Genomic DNA, 21,322 nt, shown 5'->3' with positions numbered 1-21,322 from the left:
CTTAATTGATTTGTGTTGGGACAACATCCATTTAACAACTATAAAAAATAAATAATATCTTAAGTAATCAATGTCAATGAAGCTACCATATATGGTCCTTCTCCTGATAAAGCATTAATAAGTCAGGCTAACTGTTGATCAGCACTTTGTTTGAAAAATTCGGCCATCTGTCTCCATCACACCCTTCAGAGTGTAGAAAGAGTGCTATGAAGAACATAAATAGGATTCATCAGCTAATCAAAGAGCTATTTTGATCAAAAGCAGCAACCCTTTGTCAGATTTCTCTAGGATCTGCTTTAAAACGGAATGTTCTGCTCATTCCTGATACTCGATGCATAAAGGAACAGCTAAAATTACCATTTTTATGTATGTGTTGTTATATGAATCAAACTAGTCCATGTGTCACTTATCAAATATCTACAATGCTGTAAGTATTCAACAAAACTGCAGTGAAAATGGATACGCGTGCACGAGGATCTGTCTAAACATGTTGAAAGATCTGAAAACCTGACTTCAAAATAGACTTCAAAATAAATAGACTTACATTCAAGAAGGGACCCCAAGTCGTATCTAGGGACAAGAGTATATTCACACAATGTTTGGAATTAATAACTGTATTTACCAGCAGGTGTGACTCTCAAAATATCCTGTTCTACAACAGCAGCCAGGAACAGCTTGAATACTGTCTGTGTGAAAGAGGCAATAAAGTTCATCCCATTTCTATTCTAATCAGAGCTGTGAATATCACCACAAACCTTAGAGATGAAGGGAAACTTAAAGTGTAAATAATTAAACAAAAGAAAGTTTAATAATCATATAAAATAATATCATTCATATCTGAACTAAGTAAACATAAATGCACTCTACAATGTATAGATTAAATTGTAAATAAAGATGGTTAAATATAACAATATAAAATTTAAAGAAATAATCAAATTTCATCCTAATCTGGCCCTGAAAATCATTTCAGATACCATATAAAATGTCACTCATCCATAAAGTAAAGACTGACAACTGTATCCTTAATGATTTTTTCAAAGTTAATATATTTTTAATATATTTTAAAATATTTAACACATAAATAACAAAACAAATTAATTACCACCACGAGAATTTGGCCATGAAAACCACTTCAGAGATCATATAAAATGTTGTTCAAAACTGAAAAAGTGTGAAAAAAAAGACCTTAAACTAGATTGAATGCTGTGAAAAAATACAATTTCAGTCAACTTCAAAAACATTCATGTCTATTACAAATAAAAAATAAAAGAAATGTATGAACAATTTCAGAGTGGATTACTCTCAGAGTATTATGCTGTTATCTGACTGCAGCCACTGAAGCTTTATAGGGGCTACTAAGCAACCATCTAGAACACGTTAGCAGCAACACAGTAGTGCCCCAAAACTTGATATGAAACGATTACCAAGATGCCATAAATAGCGCCACACTAAAAGCACAGCAAACCTGTAGCAACTTACTTATAATTGAAGAACCTGAAGCAACACTTATAATTGTAACTTTGCACAAACCACTTACTGTATACTTTTTTCATGAAATATAAAACATCTTGTTAAAAAAACTGAGAAAGAATGCATTTTTGTGCTAAAGGGAAAGTTAACCCAGCAATAAAAATTTACTCACACTCAAATGGGTCTAAACTTTTAGGAATTTCTTTCATCCCTTGAACACAAAAGAAGATATTTCGAAAAAGGCTGGGGAAAAAGCAGCCATTGACATCCATTGAGAAGATGCAAAAATTGCAACGAAGAAAGACACTGGGCATGAGAGTACAAGCTCAATTTAAAACTAAAAAATATTATGGATGTCAATGGCTTCCGCTTTCCAACATTCTTCAGTATATCTTCAGCAAGAGAAAGAAACTCAAACGGGTTTGGAGCAAGTAAAAAAATGAATAAATAATAACAGAATTAATTTTTTTGGTGAATTATCTCTTTAAGAATATAGCTACATGGTAGTTGAATGAATTAAAAAGTTTTGAGACATGAGAACAAAAAGATAAGCTTCTTTTAACTTGCACCCCTTTTAACTTAAACCCTTGCAGCCCAAATATGCCAATCAATCGCTTGTTTACATTGAAACACAACAAAGTATGTGCACACAACAGCTCCTACACTGTAAAATATGCTGGGTTCCTCACAAGTTTACTTAATCATATATACAATTTTAAGTGGATTGAACATAAAACAGTTAAGTTGTCCCAAAAAAACATAAAAGAATTGTTTGGTCTTCGATTAGCCAAAGAGAGCCCATGTACACCTCTCTTTATTTCCCTGCATTCGCTACCGGCTCTGATTAAAGCTCTGATCAAGTTCAAATCACTGATGCTTGCTTTCAGGACAGCCACTGGCACTGCACCCTCTTACAGTACCTCCACCTGCTCCTCAAGCTCTACATCCCTTCCAGTTCCAGGAGCCTCCAGTCAGGGAGCGATCTCCGATTTGTGGTGCCATCGCAGAAAGGCTTTAAGTCATTTTCCAAAACCTTTTCATTCAATGTTCTTCACTGGTGGAATGATTTTACCATTCCCACTCAGACTGCAGATTCACTGCTCTCCTTCAAACGACAACTAAAAACCCATTTCCTCAGAGAACACCTGATCCGCGGTGAATAAAACTATAACTAGCACTTCTTGTGTGTATTGGCTCGTCTTGTTGAATCGCTGAATACCCTTCTCAAAAAGTCGATTTGCACAAAAGCGTCTTCTAAACGACTAAATGTAAATGTAATGTAAATGTTTTGTTTCAACACACTTAAGTAGCAAGCAACAAAAGTCATTCTTGAGAGTAAAACTAAAATATGGCTAACACTGTCATCTGAAAATAAAGGTCTCTTCCCTGCGAGTGCATGACTGTCTGTCCTCGCCATATCCTAATTGTGTTTAAATGAAATGCACGGTGTCAAACTAACGAGCCAGCATGTCGTTCCAATACAGTCTCGCCCTCTTTTCACCTCCCATCTCTCCATCTTTCAGTGTCGTTACGGAGGAGGAAACAGACACACAAAGCCACTCTCGGGCTTGTTAATCACAGCTCCACGAGGGGGTCTCGAAGGCAGAGGTCATCACTGTTATGAGCTGCTCTGCCTTTCAACATCATGATTAATTTGCATCTGTATGACGGTTGCCGGTTGTTTCTGTGGAAAGGCGTCCAACCCCACCGACCCTTTACTCGGCTCTATTATCCATTTAAAATGTACAGAAAATACAAATAACTTTCTTTTAATTGCCTCCTTAGAACACAAAAGCACAAATGGCCAAAGGCTTCTTTACTCTGAGATGGATTTTTTTGTATTTTGATCATTTTAGAGACGCTTATTAATACTGAACAAATTCCTCTGCTAAAAAGAAATAATAAAAAAAGATTATATCCGAGTTTGTTTTTAAGGAAAGTTGTCTGAAAACAGCAGAGCAACCCAGGTTTATTAGAAATATGTGCCTTAAAATACGTTGCTCCGGGTACATTTCATTGCACGTTTCAGATGATAAGCGAGTTGCGTCAGTCGCGTCTTTTTCTTCCTCCAATCAAATGAAAGCAGAGGCAGGGTTTCCGTTGAGGTGACAGCAGTGTTTGTGTAGTCAAGACCACTCTAGAGCAGCTGTTGCTAAATAGAAAATGCGATTTTTATGTTGACATTTCGTTCAGCCCTAATAGACATTATTAAGTTGTTATTAAGGTAATTATTTGGGGTTATGCAAAGAACAGCATAAAAATAATCCTTCAATTGTCAATTACATGTACCTGTAACTATCATTAGTGTAAAGAGGAATAAAAGTTGTTGGAGTCATCCCAAGTTCATTTTACCAGCTGCACACAACCGTATAGTATGTTGAAGTATGCTTTTGAGGTTTCACAAAAATGCAGGCCGATGTACGTATTTCCAATGAGCTTATGTTGTATATAGCAAACTCACTAGTTTTTAGTTTTTTTTTATGATTTATTTAACTTTTTCCTATTTTACAAACATATCAAACAACCCTTATAGAAATAATTATAGAAAAAATATATAAATACAAATAATAATAATAATAATAATAATAAATAAATAAATGAAAATAATAATAAAATAAAACCAAATTACACAAATAATGCGAGGCAGATGTCTACATTTATACAATAATCTCAATGTTACAATTCAAGTAATAAAAGATTACAAACTGATGTATTATTATTGTCAAGGGCTGGGGTGATCAGTCTGGATCCAGCTGGAAAGTTTTAACTCACTGGTTGTTTAAACTTTATTCGAATTTTTTATTAACAAATATAGGACACATTTACATTTCACAACAAAATGTTAAATAAACACTGACATTGAAACTAACCTTTTAAATACTGATTTCAAAAAGATCTTCGTAAGAGGCTGTTCTTATGGATCATAATTTTGCATTTGAGAATGCAAGACACAGCAGTGGAAGAAAACATCTAGAGCTCTAACTTTAGAGACCTAGAGAATCTAACTTTTAATTTAAGCATTGCATTTGTATTTACAGTACAGGGAAATAAATTATATATTTTTTAAGTTGCCTATTTAACTTGAGTGGCATGTATTTAAATGTGTACCCACTGAATGTCTAGAGATGCAATTTTTTAAATATCCAGTTTTAACTTGACAGGCATTTTTTAAACATGCTGATCTACTGTGTGGTTACATTAAAAAACTATGAAAGGCCAGCAGGGTAGAATGCAAAAACAACCTGCTGTTCAGTGAGTAAACGAGTCATCAGAGTGATTCAGTTCATCGGTTCATCCGAGTTCTTAAATAACTGAGCATTTATTGCCAAAATTAGCCAAACTACCTGCTGTATATGAGATGTAGTGTACAGGTCATAAGGATGTATAACAATCGCAATCGTACAATCATCTCTGGTTGCCAGGCAATGAGACACAATGCGGTTCCTGTGACGACAGAGACTGTAATCCCGTCTCCAGGCAGAGTCACTTGTCATGAATCACAACTGTGGTAATCGAGATGAGAAGACACCCAGAAACGCCCACTACCAAACACAGAGAGTGAGAGAGAGAGAACGAGAGAGAGGTGGAGATTTCATGACAGAATGAAGGAATAAAGGGGAGACTTAAAGATGTTTAAGGTACAAATGAGGAATATATGTGAGAGAAAATTGAAATCTAGAAAAAGTGTCTGATAGCAGGGGAATCAATGAGTGTGGTTACATATATCATCTTACATAGATTATGGTTAATAACACACTACTGTGTAGATTGTGTAAACACCTTAAGCTGGGTTCTTTTCTCATGCAAAGGTCATGAACGGTTTAAGAGTAACTCAACACTCTCTTTGAAATAAAGGTGCGAGAGCCGTCACTGGGGTGGTGCCTTTTCAGGAGGTACACATTTGTACCAAAGCTGCCATATTGGTACTTCAAAAGGAACACAGTGGTGCCTAAAATTTCAAGAGGTACACATTTGTACTGTTTAGATACTGGTATCCCTTTCAGGTACCAATACGGTCCTTTAGGAACAATGTGTACTTTTTTGGTCCTTTCCACTGAGTGGTATAGTACGGGTCACCTTTATCAGGCTTGCATTTCCACTGCCAAAAGGGTACCAATGGTGGGTGTGGTGTATGCCAGAAAGTTTCAGTCGACACATATATACTTGTTTACAATAAATGGCCTAGCTTCCTCTTATCTTTGCACCATGCTTGTCCCCTACACCCCTACTTGCTTATTACGTTCCGTTGACTCTGGCCTTCTCGCTGTCCCTCGGTACTGCCTCTCTTCAATTGGGAGCAGATCATTTAGTGTTATTACACCCAAACTCTGGAACTCTCTACCACACTCACTCCGTTCGGCTAATAATATCTCAGAATTCAAATCTTTACTGAAAACTCACTTATTTTCTGAATGCTTCACTTCTGATCTGACAAACTGACCACTTTATCTGATCCACCTGCACTCTGCTCATTTGTCTCTTAGGTCTTGTTTTTGTATTTCCAGTTTGTTATATTTGACTTCTTGTATGTTTGTGTATCTAATGCTGTCTACATTTATCTGCTTGTACTATCTCTTTTTGTCACGTTCTTTGTAAAGTGTCCTTGAGCTCTGGAAAGACGCTACATAAATAAAAATTATTATTATTATTATTATTGTGTATAAATGTTTATTACTAACCTTTCTATGAATATAATTGGATTATTACTGCAGATCAATGATAGTAACGCCTGCAATTATATAAAATAAAAAAATGCAACATGTTTGAACACATACAGACCCTTACAGTCTCCGATATGTTACCAATTACAGGAAAACTACACACAGCATTTAGTCATTATTTGCTTTAATAAACAACATGCAATATATATTATCTGTATATTTAATCTTCAGCAGCACATGTAACCTCTGTTAGAAAGTAATTCTGTCATTCAGAGTTCATAATCTGTGCAAAAGGTAATGATAATAGTTAAACATGGCAGTTTGTTCATGGTTTAGGTTGCTGAAAGAATCATTTCCTCTTTATTTTTGTCTGGCTTATTCTTTGTTTTTTAGCAATTCACTCTCTCGCTTGTTCCGTTTCTGACGCGTTTTTGCGTTATTATCATCAGCTCAAGAAGTTCTTCATTTCAAATATAGCCGTGCGGCGAGCTCTCTGGAGAAAGTGAAACAGCTCGCGATTTTAGACGGCCTTGTAAAACAACAACAGGATGTGGCAGATTTAGTTCTTGGCTTTGTAGCTGTTCATCATGACGATGACAAGGTTTCTTTGAGCTTGGGTCAACCATGGCTCGTTATTATATGTATATATTATTACGGTGTAATGTCTCGGCTGTGTATCCTTGTCTTCATTCTCCTGGCTTGTGTATGCGCTAGTGACTTTCTCTGTAAACTAATAGCGTTCAGCTGCCCATCTAGCTCTGCCTTTTGGCACCCTTTTGTTGTGCTAGATACCCTTTCAAAAGGGTACCCAAAAAGTGGTACGAAACGGTTTGCTTTTTGGTACTATTTGACAGTAGAAATGGCAATAAAAGCACACTGAACCATAACACTCAGTGGAAACGGGCCATTTGAGGGTACTGCCAATCGCAGCTCTTGCACATTTATATCTGAGAGCCCATTAATTCAGTGTTCTGGTGGTACTTAATTATATTTACTGATATTTTGAATTAGTTTTTTTATTTAAATGTTAGTCATTTTGTTATGCGTTTATTAGTTTTTTCCTAACAATTCACTTAGCTTTCATTTATTTTAATGTCAATTTTAGTCATTTTATTTTAGTCAATTATTTTCTTTAAGATATTTCTAATCTTAACATTTCTGATTTTCATTTAAAATTGTTTAAGTTACTTTTGTCATACCTTTTATGTGACTTTGCCATACCTTTTATAAAATAATTCCACTGAGCTTTACATTTATTTATACAGTATTTCTGTGTTAGTCATCTTAGTATTTTATTTCAGATGTTTGTTTTTGCAACATTTCAAATTTTGATTTAAAACTTTTGCTTGCTTATATAATATTTTAGTATTTAAAATGATATTATCATTATTATATATTATTTACCATGGTAACATTTCTAGCATTTTTCTATTACATGCATTTTTTCATTACATTTTTTTTTACTTTAATACATTTTAGTTTTTAAAAAACGGCTCATTCAGTGTGAACATCCATTTACTCTGATGTCTACACCAACCAACCAATTTATTAAATGAAGTAGTTTTGTTAAAAGCAATGAATTGATTTTTGACAGCTCTCAATCTGGTGTTGTCATGTAAATGCACTCATTAAGCAATTCCAAAACACACATCCCAATATGCAGAACGATCACAGATTTTTACATCCTCCTTTCCACCAGTACTGATCACCTAACATTTATACCAACACAAAGGGCAGACTAGAGTGGTCTGAAATAATCTGCTCACATCCACCATCCAAAACACATACACACCATCAGTCAATCCGACAGAACCTGCATCTCAAAACATGCACGCAAACACACACACACACACACACACACACACACACACACGCACACGCACACCATTAAATCACAAACTCACTCCACTGCAAAAGGGAGGAGCTGAGAGTCATTAAAACACGACGAGTGGTGATAAGAAATGATTGGAAAGAGGGAATGAAAGAGTGATGGAACGTTACAGACCAGCTGCAAAGTGTTTATGACCCTCATGAACAAGGAGTGTGAAGTACACTTAGTATGTGTGAAACATTTTAAAGGGCCGTTTTCACACACTTGGCCACTGAAACATGCGTTGGATGGAGTTTCTGAACAGTGTTAGTTATAAAACACTAGCTATGTTTCCATTCAAATGCAAGAATTAAACTTTTGCACAAAACTAGAATATCCAGCCTGATCACACGAGAAAACTTAAGTATTTTACGTTTTTGTCAGTTTAGTGGCTAATTCATACGAGTTCAGTCGTATGAAATTGTACGATGTGGCACCTAACCACACCACTAAACCCAACCGTCATTGGGGGATGAAAAAAATCATACTAAATTGTACGAATTAGCCACTAAATGAAAAAGTTACGAACTGCCGTGAGATTGTGTTGGAATATCGCATAAAACATTTGCGAATAAAGCACTGTTTCCACCCAATCATCAATTCCTGATAAACTGGCAACAAATATCAAAAAGAAAATGCAATATCCTGCTGTGAAAAGTCACCGTGGGCCTTTTTTACTACATAATAAATGACTTGTGTCTTGGAGGACAAAGATGAAATGCAATAAATGTGCTGTGATTTTTGGAGGTGTGAGACCACTTATCGGAAACACAGCCACTAAAGACACTTTCATGACAGATTTTGGCCAAAAGATTTTAGAATTGACCAAAACAACATTTCAGATGGTTTACAATGTGGTCAGTCCACTGGTTTGTCCATTAATGCTGTCCCACCATGTCCTTTTTTTGTCATCACATGATCTGTTAAAACAAAATCACATGATGCTCATGCTGGAATTTATTCTGTAAATGTGTTTCCATACCAGTTTATGCACATTTTTTTATCAGTTAAAAGTTTATGCTGTCGGTGCAATAACCCGGTGGTTAGCGCACCGACATATGGTGCAGAAGTGATCTGGGCATCCTGAGTTCAAATCGCGGCTCGTGGACCTTTCCCGATCCTACACCCCTCTCGCTCCAATTTCAATTCCTGTCAACCTACTGTCCTGTCAAATAAAGGCAAAAATATATATATTTTTTTAAGTTTATGCTACACACTTGTGCGAATATGTTTTTAATGAGCTTTTTCAAACGTCTGCACATTTGAACTTTAATTAAGCATTTTTTGTGCTATTCGAAAATAGCGCATAAAATAGGTGTACGGAAATATAGCTAATGAACCAAACAGATGATTCTGGGGATTTTTTTTAAGGGTATATGGCCATGTATACATATTTAGGTATATTTACAACACTCAAAAAATATTTTCGCCGCCGATTTAAACCAAACTACTAAATTAAAATAAGCTTAAACAAGAGAATTTTGGAGTTTTTTTATTTTCAGTCCACTTAACTTTATTAACTTAATCACTGAATGAATTGTGTGGAAGCATGCATTTTAAGGTTTATATTCACAATAGTGTGTGGAAATAACAGTGTTTTTTTTAAGAAATTACATTGATTTGCATAAAGCTGTTTTTACCACATTGGTGGATCCTGTGTGAACGGACCCTCACAGCTAAGAAAGAAACTGCTGTAAATATCAATCAAAATGCCAAAGCGAATGAAGTCATTGGGAAAATGTGACATTACATCATTGCACTCTGTTCGCCTGGAATATTATGTGTTTTGCAGCTGGATTGTTGCTTTAATGCATGTTTTGGGTGGCACCAACAAGAAAGTAGGGTTTTTATAACATAATAATTGAGAATTATTAAGCATGCATTATATATATATATATATATATAAATATATATATATATATACACATTATATTATATAATATACATTATATATATATATATATACATTATATATATATATATATATATATATATATATATATATATATATATATATATATATATATATATATATATATATATATATATATATACACACACATTAAACTTAATTTCAAATTTCGAGTTTGTAAAAATGTATCTTTAAATATTCTACATAAGTTCATTGAATATATATATTTTTTAATTTAACAACTTTCTCATGTTTGTGCAGGAATCACAGGGAACAAGGCATGTCTTCACTCCTTTGTGTTGCCAGATCTTTGAGGGATAAAGCAGCAGTTGAAAACAAATTCATAGTAAAGTTAAACCCAAACAATTAAAGGAAACCTATTATGCAAAAACCACTGTTTAAACACAATTGTGTGGCAACAATGTGATTATAACCAGCTTCCACTGGTAAAAATGTAGTAATTAATTTTTTTATAATCACACTTCATAAAAACAGTCTGCAGAAATACTTTGATTGGCATTCTCCCTTTGTAAAGCCCCACCCATTATGATGATCTCTTCTTGGAGGTCTTGTTTTTTAATCTGCCACTATGCTGACATATAGTTCAAGTTCTAAAACATTATTTGTGGGGTATTTTGAGCTGAAATGTCACATACACACTCTAGGGACATCCCAGGCTTATTTTAGCAAATAAACATAAATTAAAAAAATTATATAATTAATAACTAAATCAATATTACAGTGCAATATAGAGCACTTCAATGCCTGCCTTTTCAGCAGTGCTTATTCTGGAGATATTTGGCAACCATTTAGTTACCAACAGTCTTCAAAATATCTTTTGAGTTTAGAAGAAAGTCATACTTAAGGTAAGACATTTGATTTCAATTTAATTTCAAATTTGGAGTTTGTAATAATTTTTGCATGTTTTAATATTCTACATACATTCATTCATTGAACATATATTTTTTCACAGTTTAATTGGGCAGTTATACAAAAAAATGGCTTCTAGATTTTAGGATGGGGTCTTGCACGTGAGGATGATCATGGGGGTCCGTGTCATTTAAAAGATTGGAAATTCCTGCCAAAGAGACCTCCTGTCACAGAGCCTGTGTTTGTGTGTGGGAAAAAAAATCCTGTGAAGGTCTTCCCCTGATGTGTCACGGACATCTCTGCGAGCTCCTGCCGCAACCGCAAACTGCTCTGAACTTCGCTGAGGTCTGTGTTTTTTTAAGAATGAACAGAAAGGCGAAGCGGAACGTGAGCTGGCACTGCCCGACTCGCCAGCCCTGCAATTGTGCATATAAATATCTTTGGCGCGTCTTAGGAGACGGCTGAATCTGCACTGACGCTGAGGGGAGAAGACAGGGTCCCCTCCCAAATGGATTGTCATATCAGATTTAGGTGTATAGGTTATTACACCCTTGGGCTACTGTTTCCAGCACTGTCGTCTGGATGGGCCGGATTGGGTTCCCGAACTCTCTCTCTCCCTCTAAAACCAACCGCACACACAAACACTCAGTCTTTATTTCCTCTTAAAACTTTCTGTATGTCATTCGGTTGGACAGCAGGTAGAGAAAAAAGTTCAAGGGATAGTTCAGCCAAAAAAATGAAAATAATGAAAAGACACATGGGCACAAAGTTGTAGGACTTGCTGTGGAAAAATATATATAGGGAAATGTTTCAGTGCTTTTGTTTATACAATAGAAGTCAATGGTGGACCTTTCATGGCTTACTTTAAAGACATAAATTCTGCAAGAAATAGTTAAATTGAAGAGGATTAGACCAATTTAGATTAAAACAGAAGATTATTGTTATTTTATTTATTATTGTATTTATTTTATTATTTGTTTCCTTTTTGTAATTTTAATTTAATTTTATTATTATTATTTATTTATTTTTAATTATATTAATCTATTATCACTATACTTATGTATGGGTTGTTTGTATATTGCATGCTTTATTGTCAATTGTGGTGTGAATGTTTGTTGGACCAAAGTTGTAAGTTGTTGTGTTTTAATGTCTAGAAAGTAAAAAAAAAGAAATAAAAAAAGAAGTCAATGGTGGCCAAAGCTGTTGTAATTACTCCCATAAGATTTCAGATTGATTAAATGGTTGTCTTTCTGAAAATGTACTCCATAAAAGGACTTTTTTGTAATAACAAATCACATTTAAATACAGTAGTGGATTCCATAAATGACATGTACAGAATTCATTATTCATTATTAACAATTTTAATCAAACCATCTTCAAAAGAGGTGTTTGTGTTAAAAAAAAGTTGCATTTCAGATTGTGCTCCTGAAGTGTTACTATGTCCACTTATAATAAGCATCTTTGGAATCTTTATTAAAGTAGGCAGGTGCATTACAAGATATTTTTATGTTCTTATTTTTTATATTAAAAGGAGACATTTTATGCCCCTTTTTAAATAGGCCTGGGATGTCCGTAGAATGTGTATGTGACATTACAGCTGAAAATACCCCACAAATAACGTTTTAGAACTTTTAGAAACTGCCCCTTTTAGGCTTTTATCCAAATTGTGCCGTTTTGGTGACTGTCGCTTTAAATTCAAATGAGATTGTGTTCCAAGCACTCTTTTGAAAAGAGGGTGGAGCTACAAATGTGTCAGCATAATGGCAGATTTAAAAACAAGACTAATTTCCAGTGATAACGACAAAATGATCATCACTAATGGTGAATAACCTTCCCCTAAAGAATGTCAATCAAAATGTTTCTGCACTTTTTATGAAGTATGATTATAAAAAAATTATAATTATAACATTTTTACCAGTGGAAGCTGGTTATAATCACAGACTGTTGCCACACAAGTGTGTTTAAACCTCTTATAAAAGTGATTTTTGCATAATAAGTGCCCTTTAAGTGGTTTTACTTTATTATGAATTTGGTTTTAACTGCTGGTTTTTCCCCAAAGACCTGGCAACACAAATGAGTGAAGACATGCCTTGTTCCCTATGATTCCTGCACAAACATGAGAAAGTTGTTAAATTTCATTTCAACTAGTTCTTCAGTTTGATCCCATACAAACTGCACAGATTTTTTTTCAGGTGTTATAAATAGCATTGTTTTGGGATTCAGTCCAGTTGGTGAATGCAGATGTCACTACCATAAAATAATACACTGTTTCAATGTATACTGTGTATAGCAACACTTTGCACCTACGATTAGTGTAAAATTAAAAAAAAGGTCAGAATGAACTTGACAATATCAGAGAGAGATGGCTGTCTGTCTCAGTTGCACATAATTAGATTGGAAATGCAAATGGCAGCCACTAGGGGGAGGCAGCTCGAATTTTGCAAGAGCTACTTGAAAATGTCATTTAAGTACACTGCTTCTAGGGTCAACCTCTTTGGAGTAACCAAGAGGTTAAGTGCCTTGCTCAAGTGATTTCAATAACTCTCCCATTTTTAAATCGCCCCCCCAAACCGGAACTGAACCAGAGACACCTGCAGTTAAGATGCAAAACCATTAGGTTACATTCACCCGTAGACCTACATAGGACAAAAGCTTCATTTATTAAGCCTTCCACGCTCAATGAACATGCCTTAAAAGGACTAGTCTGAATGGTGCACATGGTTTGATATATCACTTCATTCTTTCACCATTCAAAATACCCACTTAAACAATAGCTGAGACCATCAACCATCCTATTACAGAAATGACTAAGCTTGCTTTGCTTTGCTTTTCAATGAACGAACTGAACAGGTCAGCACTACAGATTACTCAGATGATTAGCAGGGCGCAAACACTTACGCAGCCTCTATGTGGTCTTTTAATTTGCCCTTTTAGAACCAAGAGCCACTCAGGATAATAATGACCTGCATCTTTAAACTCTATATGCAGGTGATACTTCAGTTTTTTGATTTCTATACTTGAATACGTGTCACAGGCTTCTTCATAACACATGGTTTTCATGAGCGCTGGATTATTGTGCCAACATCCAAGCAGAGGAATTCCTGCTGAATTGGAGGCTTGGCTCATGAATATTAATATTAAGTTTCATTCTACTCACAACTAATAGGGTGAAGTGCAGATAGTAGTAAATTGGCACTGGTTGGGAAGTCAGTTAAGCAACATTACTATGGTGAAGGCTTGGTTCATTAAGATTAATTGGGACCATTCCGAGAAGGTTACAAAGCAACGTCAGCGTGACCTAATCAATATTCATGAAGCCTTTTTCTTATATAGAGGATTCATAAATTGGCCCCATGACGGCTGGAGGAATGCATGCATGTTAGTTATGTGACGTCCGATTTATTTCTGCGAACTGAGTCATTTGAACAGAACACGTCAGTGTTTATCTGGCCGTTGACACCAGAATGGCTTTAAAATCTCGCCGAAAAATGCTAATCATGCATTTCATGTGTCCCATTTAAGTTTCCTGCAATTTCTGATTATGTGCAAATCACGTTATTATAATTTATATAATAATCTTTATAATTTCATTTATTAAATGCTATTTATTTTAACCAGTTCTGATTCATGTGTACATGCAATATATGAAGTGCCAACTGAATTATTCTCCTAAAATTAGTATTTTCTCCTGAAGCTCCTATGTATGACTTGAGTAACTCCCCTTTTAAGTCGATTAATATGTTACTTTCATTGCCTTTAATGTGAAATATGAGAACATAAATAAAGGTGTCTCAGAAAAATGCTCATTTTAAAAGAAATTTTTAGATGGCACTTAGAGGTTTTTGCATCTGAACTCTTCATAGGTCATTCATGTTGGATTTTCTGTGTACACAAAAGATGTTATGAAAAAATTCAGTGCTTTATTAACAGTATTTAATTATTTATTCATTCCCAAAAAACTAAACTGGTTACAAACATTCTTCAAAATATACATATTTTTTATGTTTCACAAAAGAAATAAAGTCTTAGAGGCTCATAACAATCAGATTGAGCAACAATGACAAAAATAAAATCATAATTTATATAAATATATAATTTCTGTGTGAACATGCATATATTTTCAAGATTTAAAATTATGAATTTCTGTTTTAATATGATGCAAATGTAATTTTATTACATTATAATTTTATTATAATGTTTTTATTTGATTATAATTTTATTTATTTGATTATAATTTAATTATAATTTTATTTATTAGATTAGAATAGAAAAAAAGTAACCATTGACTTCTATAGTGTTTTTTAATCATATATCTGTGAAGGTCTGTGGTTACAGTTTTTCAGCTTTCTTCTAGATATTTTCTTTGGTGTTCAGCACCAAGAAACTCAAAGGTTTATAACCACTTGAGTAAATTTTCATTTTGGGCAAACTATTCCTTTAATTTCAAGATACAATCAGCACCACTCATTCACTCGTATTTAGTTTGGAAAAGTCAACATTAAACCAACATTAAACAGTGTTGCCAACCCAGAGGCTCTTCAGACTACGCTAGCAACCTTTTAAAATAAACATATTCAAGCAACAAATGTAGATTTTTTTAAACAACATTTAATTAGTGTTGCACAATATATCATTTTAGCATCGATATCGCAATGTGTGAGTATGCAATAGTCACATCGCAGGATGTGCAATGTGGGGTCATGATTATAGTTGACCAGGTACAACAGTTTAAAACACATAAGAATTTTGAAGTAATTTCCGTTAAACCACAGTAAAGTAAAAGTTTATCAATTGCCTGTGTTTTTAAGGCCTGTGTAAACATTTTAAGCAAGTTTAAAGCATTTGGGCACAAGGAAATATTACATTTATAGTTTTAACAAAGATTAATTGTACACAATAAAGAGTATACAGTTTGATTGTACATTTGATTATTTTATTTCTGTATAGTTTGTGTATCTACTCTATTTATCTCTGCTTGTAATTTGTTGATTATTTTATGCACTTCCCCACAAAACCATCCCAATCTATCTATCATTATGTAGAGAAAAATCGCAATATAACACTATCTTTAGCAGAAAAGATATCCAAAGATGCCGTTTTAATAGTAAAGAAATCTGCATCAATGTCAGAAGTCAATGATTCATTTTAATTATTTAGGCTGACATGTTTACTGTTCCAAAATATTTCAAATGTAACTCAAAATAAAATATATTGTGTTTAAAAGTGGAAAAAGCTTTTTTACCCAGACATTTAAAAAGAACAGATTTTAGAGCAGTAACCGCAATATCGTGATATTTTTATCCAAGGTTATCATACCGTCAGAATCTTACACACACATCAAATGTGCATTAAGTGATAAAATCAATAATCTTATTCGTTTGTACATTTAACTGTTGATCAATTATAGATACACTCTAAGAAAAAATAAACTGAAAGTACTGGTCATTTTCTGCAAGGACCCTATGTGTTAGACAGACGTAAATTGTAAATTCAGAAACATTCATATTAGCACAATACTGTACACCATGTTTTATGGCTGTCATTTCATAACCCACTTTTCTGAGAGTATGTTATATTTAACTTTTAATAAAATGCATAGAACTACTATAATTTACAGCATTTTACAGTTGCAGTTTATAAGAAACATACAATTTATAAGTTCAAACACCTTCAATCACTTGACATTTTATTTTAAAATATAAAAACTCTGATCATAATGTTGTTTTTGTTACTTTTATCAATATGCATATATAAATGTTTATATTTCAAATTATTCTCCGCTGACGTAACCAGACAATGAAACAGTTTTGCATCGTTCTTTACGTAAAGGTGTCATCATGCAACGCCATTTAGTAGGCTACGTTTCTGCAATAAGAATAACCAAAAACCATTTTATCCTGCTATATTTATAGAATCAGAACATTAAACGAACAACATAAAGCAAAGCACTAATAAAAAAGCCATTAAACTGTTTTTTTACTTGAAACATTCAAGATTCTGTAATCCCACAAGCCCCCTTACCCTTTCTTACTATGCATATATTTGATTGTCTTATTTATATTTCGTTTGTTTGTACATCCCTGACCCTTTTTCTTTCTTTTTGTATGTGTATTGTTCTGTACTTTATTCCTCAAACATTAATAACAGTTTTAAAAAAAAACATTTTTCAACAAATCGACCTGCCTTTAGCAACTTTAGGTGTCAATCACGGACATAAATGAATTGAGGTAAAGTTGGTTTTATATTTGCACATTCGTTCATTTTAACAGACTGTTTACATCGCAAATTTGAATTTTTGGTCTAAAATAGCATTTTGACTTCCAAACAATGTTAGGACTATTTACTACAGATTGTTGTACTTTGATAATCATTGGCTGCTAATATGACTTCCCTGTTTATAATTTGCAAACAATACTTCTCCGAACTTATATTATTAAGAAGAATGTCTGAATATATAAACCAACTTTAACCCCAATCTTAAATAAAGCCTGGATACTTTACCTGGCGGTGTTAAGCAGAGGGTGTTTCGTTCCCACCAGCTTCCTTACGTGCATGGCCACATTACTGAGCTCGTCACTGAGCAAACAGCGTAAACTCATGAATGAAGTCGGATATCCTACAATCTTCTCCGCATCGGACACCACTTTAGTCCAGCTGGAGGGTGACGGGTTCGAGAAAATACTCAGATGCTTTAGCCCAAAGTAAGACAGCCGTGACCTCCAAGCCATTTTAGAAAAAATGCAACTGAAATACCACTTATTTAAATGTCTGAATGTCCATTGATACGTTCACAAAAAGATCTGACTCTGTCTTTCACTTATTTGGAGTCATATCCAGCAGTCTCTGTACTCCCCAATGTCACCTCCTTACTGAAGTAAACATCTTCTTCAGTAAAAAAGTCGCCTCTACTGATTGAGCGATAGTGACCAGTTAATGTAAGTACGTTATTCGAAAACGATAGTCCTTGCTTTTAATTAAGTGTTCAGTTAAAACAAAATCAACTCTCACGTTTGACAGCTGCACCGGGTCGCCATTTTCTACGAATCAGTTTGTGGCTTGTCGTAAAGACTGAGTGATTAACCCCTTCGTCACCATAACTTTATTTACCAACTTAGAAACCGATACGGGTACTTTGCTATTGTTGCTGATGCTATCCCACTGTTTTTATGCTTTTTAAAGGACTTTCATCTCCAATTACTTGTCATTCAGTGCACCTTTGCAAAACATTTATTGGTAAACACTGCCTTTCTTTATCTAAATTAAAATGCAATAGGAAAATAAGAGCCCTGTTTCAGGAAGATTCTGTTACTGTGCCTTATGTAATGTCATATTGGAATGGTTTTGTGAATGATATTTTCTGGAAGAAAGTTTGGTCACTACCCCACAATTTTTTTTAATAACAAACAAAAAAAGAGAAATTACCTTTAAACTGATTCATGGATGCTGTCCAGACAAGTGTAATCTTAAAAGGCTTAAGAATGACATTAACGTCGGTGCAATAGCCTAGTGGTTAGCACACAGACATATGGTGCAGTAGCACGTCAGGGTGTCCTGAGTTCAAATCCTGGCTCGAGGACCCCCCCCCCCCCCCTCTTTAACTTCACTTCCTGTCTCATTACTGTCCTATCTAATAAACAAAAATATGCCAAATTAATGCCATATATTTTGAAAAGTACGACATTGTGAGGAAAAAAAACAGATATCACTTGTAATTTCAGAGATTTCCATTAACCCTATGCTGTACAAAAATCTATTAAGTTGCTCATACATAATTCAATTTTTTATAGTTTGAAGTCCTTTAATTATATTGAAATCAGTCCATACAATAACAGAAAAGTACTTGCAGCTCAAAAAATTTTTTTATTCATTCATTCATTTTCTTTTCGGCTTGGTCTCTTTGTTAATCTGGGGTCGCCACAGCGGAATGAACCACCAACTTATCCAACATATGTTTTACACAACGAATGCCCTTCCAGCTGCAATCCATCACTGCGAAACATCCATACACACTTATTCTCACACATACACTATGGACAATTTAGCCTAACCAATTCACCTATGGCGCATGTTTTTGGACTTGTTGGGGAAACCAGAGCACACAGAGGAAGCCCACATGAACACAGAGAGAACATGCAAACTCCACACCAAAATGCCAACTGACCCAGCCGAGGCTCAAACCAGCAACCTTCTTGCTGTGAGGCATTTGTCCTACCCGCTGCGCCACCGTGCTGGATATACATATGCTGGATAAGTTGGCGGTTCATTCCGCTGTGGCGACCCCAGATTAATAAAGGGACTATGTCGAAAAGAAAATGAAAGAAATGTAATCTGATAATGTAAATTCATAGAAAACACCCATGAATCACAAACGAAACTGAAGAATAATGTGTGTATGTATATATATATATATATATATATATATATATATATATATATATATATATATATATATATATATATATATATATATATATATATATATAAACATTTTTAAAACATACAGTTTTGCAATTTTTTATGTTAAGTTAATCAATCAAGCAATCACCCAGTCAAAAAATACCACCTGTTATTCAAGATCATTCATTAAGATTCAAGATCATTCATAGTAAGTGAAAATACAAATGTAAATGTAAAATTCAAAATAACCTGTATTAACACATGTAAAACACCTGTAAAAAATATATATATAATGGAAAAGTCCTTAATATGAATTTACATAGTGCCCATTTCACTGATATTCCCAAAGTAGGCCCATTATTGTAACTTGGATTTGTCCAACCATCCCATCTGAGAGGAGAGTGAGAATTATGGAAAGGGTTGGAGCGAATGCCTTTAACAGAGATCATCATTTCTAATTTGACATAACTGTTTTTCTTAGTTTGTTTTATTGCTGAGCTACAAAAAAGCCAACTGAAATGAAATGTTTCAATTAAATGTTGTAAATGAATCAGATTTTTAAAATTTTAAACAGTGTCACTCGATAGAAAGAGGATGCAGAAGACATCGGTGAGCAAATCAAGGCAAAAACTAGTGTAACTCTATTCTGTTATAAAGGAAATTGTTTTTACTGTAATAAGTTCATTATCAAATGTAAAAAAGACAGGCTGTATTAGTTCATATAAATCATAATTTTCTAGATATGATTTTACTATTATTAAATAAATGAGGAAATTAGCCATGGCAACTATATTTACCTTCGCCCTCTAGCCTGCGTCAAGTTTGGTTTTTGGTCGTTCATAAGAAAAGGTTTAGGCAACCCAGTTTTAGAGTATGTGAATAGAATAGAATAGAATAAAATAAGGAGAAGAGAAGGGAAGAGTAGAATAGAATAGAAAGGAACAGAACAGAACAGAAAAGAATAGAATATAATAGAATAGAGTAGAACAGAATAGAACAGACCATCATGACAACACACCAGATACTGAAATGTTGTAATATAATTTGGATAATATCTTCTTTACCTTGGAAGGTTGGCTTGTGTGACAGATACATTTGTTTTAGAATACTGCATTTGTTGGTTACACGTGGTTACAGCCTTTGATAACAACAATAAAATAAAAAAATCTTCCCTTTCAAACCAAGTCTGATAGTGTGTTTTATTATTTCCTGTCACCATTTCCTGCCTGTTGTCCACGGCCCTATAAGAACAGACCTGCGACCCATTTTTTGGGTTGTGACCCACCGGTTGAGAAACACTTCTCTGTATTGCATGTCACACTGAGTGATTATTCTGGATTTGTGATAATCCCCATATTGAGCTCATGTCAGACAAATGAATCCCATGGGATAACAGAGTTTACTTCAGCTGTATCAACTGCTAAAAGCCAGGGGGAATTTCACTTAAGTGCAAGACCCTTAATGATGTCAAAAGCTACATTTTACACAACCTGAATTGTGTAAATGAAGGCCAGTGGGGGTTTTTGGTCACTGCTGTCTTTGTTGGCAGTTTCACGTTTTTGCTCAAACCTAGCAGAGATGGTGAGTCTCTATTATGGCCACAATGTTACCACTCAGACAAAAGATAGTTTTCAGGGTTACTGAGTTTGAAGCAGAAAGGAGTTGGCATTGTAATTGAATCACATATTTCTTTATGATGATGCTTTTAAGATTATTTACTGTAGTTCACTCAGCTAAACTTAACTATAGCCTTGCTCAATTTCCTTCAGCTTAGTCATTACTTCATCAGGGGTTGCCACAGAGGAATGAACCCATAATTACTCCTGGACATGTTTTACCTTTGGGTGCCCTTCTTGCCACAACCCAGCCCTGGGAGTACCTTAAGTGCTCTATTTTATATGCATTCGACAAGATTAAGATCATTAGCTCTATTGTTTCAAAAAAAATTCCTAGACCATTTCAATGTGGTGATGTCATTGGCCCATGAACTTTTCCTGTTTGTTGTCAAACCATTTCATAACTGTAACAAGAGGCAATTCAATCATATCTTAACATTAAAACAGTCATCATAACATTATTTATCAAAATGTGGACCTTTATGGACTCTGGGAAGCTATGAAAATTAAAAATGTAAAACAGGAA

At 34.3% G+C, this 21,322-nt stretch overlaps 1 protein-coding gene across 2 annotated transcripts in view; it reads right to left on the bottom strand.

Annotated features, from left to right (window-relative positions):
- The window catches only part of pdss2 (prenyl (decaprenyl) diphosphate synthase, subunit 2), a 63,767-nt gene extending 45,950 nt beyond the window's left edge, over positions 1-17,817 (bottom strand). For both annotated transcript variants that reach the window (XM_056470746.1, XM_056470747.1), the window contains exon 1: positions 17,285-17,817. In XM_056470746.1, coding sequence (XP_056326721.1) covers positions 17,285-17,511 — 227 coding nt within the window. In that variant the 5' untranslated portion in view covers positions 17,512-17,817. The remainder of the gene's footprint in view (positions 1-17,284) is intronic.
- Between the last annotated feature and the right edge of the window lie 3,505 nt (positions 17,818-21,322).

This window comes from Danio aesculapii, chromosome 13 (assembly GCF_903798145.1).
Source record: "Danio aesculapii chromosome 13, fDanAes4.1, whole genome shotgun sequence".
In the NCBI taxonomy this organism is placed as follows: domain Eukaryota; kingdom Metazoa; phylum Chordata; class Actinopteri; order Cypriniformes; family Danionidae; genus Danio; species Danio aesculapii.
The sequence above is the reverse complement of the archived record's forward strand: the minus strand, read 5'-3'. Positions and strand labels throughout refer to the sequence as shown.